This window comes from Nematolebias whitei, chromosome 14 (genome assembly GCF_014905685.2).
Source record: "Nematolebias whitei isolate Nwh7 chromosome 14, NemWhi1, whole genome shotgun sequence".
In the NCBI taxonomy this organism is placed as follows: Eukaryota; Metazoa; Chordata; class Actinopteri; order Cyprinodontiformes; family Rivulidae; genus Nematolebias; species Nematolebias whitei.
Window position 1 is genome coordinate 38,286,351 of NC_056511.1, and position 9,491 is coordinate 38,295,841.

Here is a 9,491-nt window from a genome sequence, read left to right on the forward strand (position 1 = left end):
ACCGCTCAGTCTTTATAGATTTACATTCAAACCCGGAGCCTGAAGCCTCTGTGCTGCCTTCACGGACCGCTCTGTCTTTACAATTTCACTGATTAAAATCTGAAACATCGGAAGCCACGGTGCTGCCTTCACGGCCCGCTCAGTCTTTACATATCCAAACTTGGAGCCGCGTTGCTGCCTTCACGGACAGCTCAATCTTTAAAGTTTAACAGCTTGAAACCTGGAGCCTTTGAAGTCCCGGTGCTGCCTTCACGGACCGTTCATTCTTTACAGTTTTAGTTTCACGGCTTCAAATCTAGAGCCTCGGTGCTGCCTTCACTTACTGCACAGGTACACAACGTCAAACCAGGACCCAGCAGGAGCCGCTAGTCTCGGTGACGCCTTCATCCCATTCAGGTTTTAGTTACATTTCATGCTGCGTTCAAGGACCCAGTGGTGGAAAAGCCTGTCTCAATGGACTTGCTTTTATAAAAAAATATAAATCTTCAGATACATTAAAAGGTTCACTTAAATGAAACCTGTAAATAAACTAGTTTAATAGTTTCACTTATTAGATTTGTATAGTTACACGTAGCTGCAGAATTTAAGTTTAATGGACACTTTTTTGGGGGCCAGGATTTACTAAAGAATTTATCTAAAGACTAAGTTATCGTTGTTACAGTAAATATTTTGTCATAATGATTATAAAAAATGCTACAAAGTACGACTCTGGCTTTTATTCCAGAGTTTTTGACTAGAATCATCTTGAGTCGTAGCTTTAGTCAGCCTTGAACACGAAACATTACAAGATGTCACACTCTTGTTTTGGGGATGACTCTCAGCTACTACTGGGCGATAATAAAGACCCTAACATATACATGTACACAGCGTATTAGTGAAGCCGTTACACCAGGGTCATAATGTTGTTCGTAGCCTGCAGCTTGTTGTAATGTCTTCAAGACGTCACGACTCAAACGCAACGAACAGGAAGAAAAGGTGCCGAGATTATTGCACTTCGTCTCTTTCTTCCCTCTGAACAAGTTTAGTCTCTTGTGGATTTCACAAAACATTTTACCATCACTTTGCACTATCTTTAGAAGTTCACAATTATTTCTAACTTTTATTTATAGGCAGTTTTTATGTATATGAAGAATTTTTTTTTTTTTTTTGCTTTAACTGGTTGTCATGGTCTAGCATCCTGATGTTAAATCAATATTTTTCTTTTATAAACACAACAGTGGTGAGTGCTGCCATCTAGCGGACAAACCAAATATAGCATCATTTTAAAGAAAGTGGCAAATCATGCCAATCGCTCTGTTAATGGAGGAAAAGTGGCCAAATTGTGAAAATGTGTTCACTTTCAAACATCAGTCAGTGTGAGGAGGGTGTTTTTACACCAGAGGGGATCTGCGTACTTGCGTAGCACATTTTTAGGAGCTTGTTTGAATTTAAAAGCACTTTAAGTGTTGAGTTCAAGGTCTGACTTTTACTGTAAACCTCATTTTAGCGAGATACAAAAATCTTTCCCTCAACTCCTCCTTTCACGTGAAGCTCTCAGGTGATGCGTTAAGTTTAAACACTGATGCGTTTTTATTCAAACTCGACATAAAAGCATCACTCTGACATTAATAATCTGTTTTTATGTCACATTAGCTGCACGTTGTAGCCAGATGAGATTCTACAGACGTTAACAGTAAAAAAAAAAAAAAAAAAACGAATGTACTTTTATATTTAAATTTTATGATACAATAACAGTTCGCTTTCTTCTCTGGACATCTTCAGATTCCATCCTGCTGCCACGTTTTTATTCAAACCTGCGACTCTGCAGGGACGGCCACGGGAAGAGAGGAAGCCTCGCTGGAAGACAGGTGTCCACATCCAGAAAACACGTCTCAAGTTTAGCTGAGGTAGACGTCGGTGTTGTTGAGAACGTCCTCCTTCTGGTGGAAGTAGTCTCTGAACCAGGCAATGTGCTCCTTCTTCTGCTGCACAGTCAAGTAGGGGTTTTTGGACAGACCGGCCAGCACCAGCTCCATGAAGTGACGGACCGGCCCCCGCTGAGGAAACCCCTCCTCCAAGTGTTTCTCCAACAAGACGTGCTCGTGGAACGGGACGCTGGCTTCCTCCTCGAGGCCTAATGCACGGAATCGTGTCAGCGAGCTCAACTTTTAAAGTAAAACGAAGACTCTACGACTCACCGATCTCGTTGTTGATCGGGTACTGCCACAGCCTCCCCTCCTTGGTCCACTGGATCATCTCCTCTAAGCGGTTGCGTGGCGACTGGTTGGTCGCCAGAAACAATTTGTTTGCAAAGTCCACGTCCCATAAAGTTTGTTTAGCTGAAAATATGACGTCAGTGTTATGTTAAATTAAACAAAGTCTCCAAAACACATCCAAATGATTCGGTTACACTGAGGCGACACATTTCATCTCTCCCGTACTGCACGAGTGTTTATTCTATAAGTCTGCTTACCGACTGCTGGTTCTGCCTCGTTTTCATTGGTAGAGGTGGAGAAGACGTTCAGTCTTATTACCGGGAAGATGTTCGTGCTAGAAACCAAACCACACAATGAACACAAGTTCCTTTATGAATATTACCGGACTGAAGATGTCAGAAAAGCAGTCACCTATTCAAGTCGTTGGCCAGCTCGCTGGTGACTCCTTCAGCTTGTAGGTACCCCTGCCTGTCGTCGTCATACTTGATCTGATCGGTAGACCAGGCATTCTGGGGAAAGGTCTTCTTCCCTACTTTCATGTTGGCGATAAGTTCTCTAAGGAAATAAAGTTTATAAGATTTGAATAGACACTTTGTCTCCCACTCATCAAAATATAAACATCGTATTAACGTCTTATCCATTTCTTGTGAAAATGCAGTGCGAATTCTTATTGTAGAAGAAGCTGCTGAAAAACTGCTGAAATTAGCTAAAAAATATGCTGAAATGTAGCTGAAACGGAAGAAGCCTAAATTAGCAGACGAAAGCAGAAACAACACATATTAGGTTTGAATAAACAGAAATAAGCACAAAGATTAGGAAATTAGCTTAAAAAAAGCGGAAATGAGCAAAAGAAAATAGCTGAAAAGTAGGTGAAAATGCAGAAAGAAGCTTAAACTACCAGAAGGAAGTGGAAAGAGCTGAAATGAGCTAAAAAAAAAAAACCATGGCATTAGCTGAAAACGCCAAAGTTAGCATAAAAACGACTAAATAGTAGCTGAAACAACAGAAAAAGCTGAAACTAGCAGAACAACTGAAAGGAGCATAACAAGCTGAAATTAGCAGAAATAAGTTAATTAGGCTGAAAGTAGCAGAAATCACTACAAAAAACGTGAATTTATTCGAAAACTGCTTAAATTAGCAAAAAATTGCTAAAAGGCAGCTGAAAAGTTAGAACAATCTTAAACGAGCAGAAGAAAGCAGAAAGAACACGTTTGCTGAAAGAAGCAGGATTTAGCACAAAAAAGTGGAAATGATTTGAAAAAAGCTGAAATTAGCAAAAAATAACTGAAAAGTAGCTAAAGTAGCAGAAAGAAGCTTAAAATACCAGAAGAAAGTGCAGCGAGCACATTTTTGCTGAGTTCGGCAGAAAACTTTTGAAATGAGTGCAATAAATGTGGAATTAGCTGAAAAAGCTAAATTAGCATCAACAGCTAATAGCAGAAAAAGCTGAAAATTGCAGAAAACAGCAGAAAGGAGTATAACAAAGACGTTTGAAGAAGCACAAAAATATTGTAGTTGGCAGAACAAATCTGAAACAAGCACAAACCAGCTGGAAAAAACCCAGCTGAAATTAGCTGAAAACAAGTTTAAATTTGCACAAGGAAGCTGACAGAAGCTGAACCAGAACAAAATGTGAAAGGAGCAGTAAAAGGTTGTAAACACATCTAAAGATTTGAAGGAGGTAAAATGAGCTCAATTCATTTTCTGAGAAAAAAAAAAAGTGGCAGAAAAGACTAAATATTTCAAACAGCTAAAGTTGCACCAACAGCAAAAGTCATAACACCCTTCTCCTGAAAGAGCTGAACGTTTTGATTTATGATTTATTGAAATAGCACAAAAATTGTGGAAAGAGAAAGATGCCTAAAAATGTACGGAAGAATTTAGAAGTGGAACTCTTAGTGGTGTGAACGCTTCATAAACATTCACGCAATAAAGGAATGGGAAGCGCCCGCCACGCTTCATGCAGGGGCTTGCTCACACTGCAGGTCTTAACTTTCAGTTCTGATTTTTTGTGTGGTCGTTCACATGACAACAAACGTGACCTCCATCACGCTCCAGTGTGAACTCTCCACGGTCCCGAAGCAACTCGCAGAAGAAGACGTGGCGTCACACGCAGCGCTCGCCTGAAGTCTGTGCAATCAGAACCGAACGAACTATTATCTGACGGGCTCGTTTGGCCCAGTGTTTACATTTAGTAAGGCCACTTGACGGCTCCTCCAGGGCAGAATTGTATATTTGTAAGGAAAGTGAAGTACTGAACGTAAAAACAAACTCAAGTATCGATCCCATCATGTTAGCTAGCATCGATACGTTCCGACACTAATGTTAGTATCAAATGTTGCTGTGGATTCTCAGTCATCCAGGACATTGGAAATTGAAAAAGGCAAAGCTAATTTATTTCTGTTCTGTAGCTGAAGATGTGTAGTTTTAAGATTTAAACTGCAGGACGTTGGCACGGACATCATCAATACTTGGATTGACCCGCTTACACCTACCTCGCTGACTTAAAAGTCAGGTGAAATGCGACATGTCCATTCAAACTGGAGCCACGTTTTGATTAAAATCTGTCCCCTGCGTCATGAGATATTTTGCTAACACTACAGATGACACACACAAAGCTCTGTACTGTACTTACTGTTAACTCATTATTACTGCTCAACTTTCAGCAGCGATACTTAATGTATGTGCATATACAGTACGTAGCAAACGTACTTGATGTTGCTGGCGTGGCCATTTTTCAGAGCGTCGGGGAGGTCTTTGCGCTGCCGCATCTGCTTCAACAGCTGCAGCAGCTCCGACTCCGCCTGGTGGCTGTTAGGAAGAGTGGAGGCGGCGGCGGATGATGCTGCAGTCAAATAAGGATCCAAAGTCTCGCTAAAAACACAAAGCAAAGAAATGAGCTTCAGCTACGCTCTGCAAAGTGGAGGAAAGTTTCCACGAATGAAACAAAAGACTTAGGTTGTTTTGAGGCATAACACAGCACAAATGGAGTGAAACAGAAGAAACACGAACTTTAAAAAGACTAAACTTTCCTGTGTTTTCTCACCTTTGTGACGGCTTCATTGTCGCCTTTTGAAACATACTGTTGGTGCTCGCCATCTCTTTTGGCTTGGACTGATTTTGTACAGCAGACTCAAAATGTTGACTTAGCGTCAGCTTTTTCAGCATTTTTTTATTGGTAACTTCCACCTTCATGGCTTTGAGGAGGTCCAGGAGGTTTTCCTTTCCACTTTTAGCAGCGTTGACTTGTCCTGGCTTTGACCAGACCCGTTCGACTTCAACCCCAGCCTCCTGAGAACTGGTTTGTCCATCGTCTTCCTTCAACACCGCCGGCTCCACTTGTTGTTCGGCCTTTTGTGTCTGACTACTTTCTCTCTCCGCATTTGTTGTCTCACCTTGACCAGGAGGGTCTTTCTTTTCGCAGAGTCTGAATGAACTTGTGCTGAGAGTGTTGACTCCAACTCCATTAAAAGTCCTAAGTTAGGAGGAAAACAACATTACTTAATCAGAAAGAGAGAAAAGTGTAAATTGTTATTATTATTATAATACTGATTAATCAGAGTAAATAAAGAAATATGGTGCTGGTAGAGATGTTTCACTGTGCACGTCTAATTAAATGAATGAGTTTCTATACAGGCACAAATCACGTTATATGGCAGTTGCCTTGGAAACAATAACCTGAAATGTGATTCAAATTCGTATTGCCTCATAATGCAGGTAAATAACATCCATTTAAAGTTTAAGTCCTCTAATAAATGTTAGTAAAGCCCGAACTATTTAATATCCAGCTTCAACCTAGCTGTTCTGTAACACATCGGAGTAGCAGCCATGTTTCTCTGAAGGTCCTAATTTCTTTCCCGGGTCGTCCCCAGACTCACCTGGACGCCTTTTTACATTTAGTCTGGCACGGCTCGTGAACGCAGACTGAATGTTTCCGCGCGACACACGCGGTCCGGGATAAAAGCCGGTACATTTTCGTCTTTTGTTTTGCCCTTTTTCGTTACAACGTTCTCCTTTGGTACTACGCTTTAAGCCACCCCACCGGAAAAGTTGACAGTAACAATTGTTCCGGCATCGAGCCGGAAGTCCGTTTATCCACCTGAAAACTTCTGTTTCATTTTAATATGTTTATTTATCTGTACGAGGTGCTTTTTATGTCTGACAATAGTACGACGATTTGTATTCTAAATAGCAATTTGTTTATTGTGCATCTCGCTTAAAAAATGAAAGTAATGTACGCTTTCTTAAATAGCAAAGCACATTCTGTACATATAAATTATAATAGCTGCACACAAATTTTCTTGAAAGTATCAAAAATACAGGACCGTTTGACACCTCTGGCTTTTATTTATTAGTGAATAAATGGTTAAAAATACGTTTCCGACGACGTGGGTGGATTTCCCGGCAGGGGTGCATTTATGAGCACAACACCTATCAGAGAACGCGATGAGTTTAGTGGCGGTCTTTATGGGGAAACTGTTTTTTAACGTTATTATTTGTGCTACGTTTTACCAATGAAGATTATCAGATAAAGCAATTATTCTTAAAACACCGTGGTGTTCATTTAGGTGAATAAAAACGCAATTGCTAGCGGTGGAGTGTACAAATGGAGCTGTCAACGTAATCTCGCGATATTACAACAGGGAACGTGACTCAAAATGGCGACAGAGCGTAAGCGCTAATTCAGGAGTGAATGTCTCAGCTGCAGTCCTTGATCAAGTTAGCCTTTCACGTTGAAAGATGGATATTATCATAAGAGAAATAACTCTGCAACATCAGTCTTGTTGTAAAAATTAACATTTTGTTTTCGTTTAATTTTCCTGCTTCAACCGAGAAGGAAAAGGAGAACTTCACTCAGGTTAGAAAAAAAAACCGTCAACGGAAGCTACATTATTAGCATAGGAGCTAACAGGCATCACATTTAGCGCAAACGTTAGTTATTATTAAATATATAAGCAGACTGTAAGAGCTTTAAAATTAGGGCACCCTTTTTTGTTTTAAAGATCTGGCATTTTTTCTGTGTCTATACGTTTGGTGCCGCACATTGTGAGTTACTTGTCAAAAAAAGTGCTTTGCCCGCTTTCACGGAGCTCCGTGTGTTTACATGCAAGAAGTGTTTTTAAGTAACCGTAAATAAATGTTATCTTTTCGGTCTTCTCGTGATGCATTATCAGACAAAATCGCGTCTTATGTGATCATTCAAAACGTCTGTTTTCATGTTAAGTTGTTCAAGTTGATTTAATTGTACCTTCAGGAGAGATGCAGGTGGTTATTTTAATCAAATGGCTGGGCTAATTGTAGAAATCCTTGTCTGTTTATGTGGAAAAAGTTTGCCATATTCGGTTGGATGAGCATCAGTGTTTAACTTCTCACCGACTGTGATAACAACGTGCAAAAATATAATGTAGTTGTTGCATTTATTGTTGGTCTTTTTCTTGTAATTTGTATTTATGGCATGCACCATCTGACCGGTTTCTGTCAGGACTGTGTTGTTTCCACAATCCTTCATTGTGGAAATATTGTGCTTTTGTAAGTTTTTCTTGTCTTATAGATTACTTGATGCTGTTTAGAGGTGTTAGACCAGCTATCAAAATACTTGTTCTGATTGTTTTTAGTTTCCCAATGAAACACTTCATGTGAGAAGTTCCTCTTTTAGGGACGTGTTTCTAATATAAGCAAGGGAAATCTTGTACCTGTTGCTGCGACGTGATTTAACCTCATACGTTTCTCTGTAGTAAAAGCTGTGTCATGTTTTAGACAAATAAAGAAGTGAGCTTCAGGAAGATACAGTCTTTGACACAAATGAACTGGAGTTAAAGGACTGTCAGTAGGTGAAGAATGCACTTTAAGCAGAATAAATATATGCTAGAAGGTTATGGCACAGATTACAAAATAGTGGCTGTCAGTATTATTTTGTAATACTATAGTTTATTTTCTTCATGGTATCTTGTAATCTCTATGTGTTGTTTGAATTAATTAATGCAAGGTAAAAAGCAGTGTCCTGATGTTCTGTTTTGTTACACCAGCCATGGCGGAGGAACGCCGGCAGAAGCAGTGTTCTGTCGTCCTGCCCACGGAGTCGATGAAAGCCATGGCGGAGTCTATCGGCGTCGGGCAGTTACAGGAGGACAGCTGCGTAGCCCTCAGTGAAGAGGTCAGCTACCGGATCAAAGAAATTGCACAGGTGAGTGAGGTTTTGTCAAATTGAATATAAATGTAATTACCTTTGAATGATGTTTGATGCCCCCCCCCCCCCCCCCCCCAATCTTACATAGGATGCGCTGAAATTTATGCATCACGGAAAACGACGGAAATTAACCACCAACGACATCGACAACGCTCTCAAATTAAAAAATGTGGAGGTAAGGGTTGATGACGTGCATGTTTTCTGCGCACGTGGTTTCGGTTTGAGTCATTTGATGAATTTCAGTTCTGTTTTAAATACATTATTTTTTTGTTTGTTTGTTTAGCCCCTGTATGGGTTCCAGTCGCAGGAGTTTATCCCTTTTCGCTTCGCGAGTGGCGGCGGAAGGGAGCTTCATTTTTACGAGGAAAAGGAGGTCGACCTCAGCGACATTATAAACACGCCTCTTCCAAGAGTTCCTCTAGATGTTTCTCTTAAAGGTATCGCCAGTTATCAAAACTACATGATGATTTTTACCATTAAATTGAAGGGTCGAAGTGAATAATTTTTTTTATTAACCCGCAGCTCACTGGTTAAGTATTGAAGGGATGCAGCCATCAATTCCAGAAAATCCACCACCAGGTTAGCTTTGTTTTCACTTTTCTTTATCTTAAAACGGAAACAAAGTTCTAAACGTGAAAGAAACTTTGGAAATAATTTTCAGGGGCGGCTGTGGCTGAGTGGTTAGAACAGTTGTCCTCCAACAAGAGAGTCAGAGCCAGAGATTCTTTATTGTCATTCGCACCTCATGTGGTACATGTGGTGGAGCGAAATTATGTACACAGGGTCCCAGTTACATCCAACAATAAAATGTATAAGAAAAACAGTAATAACATCTAAGATATGAACTAAGAAAAACATCAACTAAATATACACTAAGCACTCATAACATAAAAACATTGAACATCAGCACAAACATGAACATGAGTCTGTGAGCAGATGTGCACGCATGAACACATCAACATTTAAACAGATCAGCAGCAACATGAAACAGATCAGCAGCAACATGATATGGTTTTTCACAGTGATTATTCTAGTTAGAGATTCATGAGTCTAACAGCCTCAGGGTAGAAGCTGTTCCTCAGTCTAGTGGTTCTACACTTAATGCTCCT

At 40.2% G+C, this 9,491-nt stretch overlaps 2 protein-coding genes across 2 annotated transcripts in view; one reads left to right on the forward strand and one right to left on the reverse strand.

Moving 5' to 3' along the window:
* Positions 1–1,710: 1,710 nt before the first annotated feature.
* mrps31 (mitochondrial ribosomal protein S31) lies at positions 1,711–6,229 on the reverse strand. The gene is made up of 7 exons (XM_037687527.1): positions 6,074–6,229; positions 5,242–5,670; positions 4,908–5,069; positions 2,607–2,750; positions 2,453–2,529; positions 2,178–2,318; positions 1,711–2,113 (listed from the first exon to the last, which is right to left on the reverse strand). The coding sequence occupies exons 1-7, from the start codon at positions 6,166–6,168 to the stop codon at positions 1,878–1,880; spliced, it is 1,284 nt and encodes a 427-aa protein (XP_037543455.1). The 5' UTR covers positions 6,169–6,229; the 3' UTR covers positions 1,711–1,877.
* Positions 6,230–6,954: 725 nt separating this feature from the next.
* taf6 (TAF6 RNA polymerase II, TATA box binding protein (TBP)-associated factor) overlaps positions 6,955–9,491 on the forward strand; it is a 47,673-nt gene continuing 45,136 nt past the window's right edge. Inside the window, exons 1-5 of the mRNA XM_037687528.1 lie at positions 6,955–7,053; positions 8,222–8,379; positions 8,471–8,557; positions 8,666–8,819; positions 8,905–8,961. Coding sequence (XP_037543456.1) covers positions 8,224–8,379; positions 8,471–8,557; positions 8,666–8,819; positions 8,905–8,961 — 454 coding nt within the window. The 5' untranslated portion in view covers positions 6,955–7,053; positions 8,222–8,223. The remainder of the gene's footprint in view (positions 7,054–8,221; positions 8,380–8,470; positions 8,558–8,665; positions 8,820–8,904; positions 8,962–9,491) is intronic.

Coding starts and splice junctions, on each gene's coding strand:
- mrps31 (XM_037687527.1), bottom strand. CDS start 6,168: ATGTACCGGCTTTTATCCCGGACCGCGTGTGTCGCGCGGAAACATTCA. Junction 2,751..4,907: donor GGCCACGCCAGCAACATCAA/GTACGTTTGCTA, acceptor TTATTTCCTTAG/AGAACTTATCGCCAACATGA. Junction 2,114..2,177: donor CCCGATCAACAACGAGATCG/GTGAGTCGTAGA, acceptor TCCGTGCATTAG/GCCTCGAGGAGGAAGCCAGC.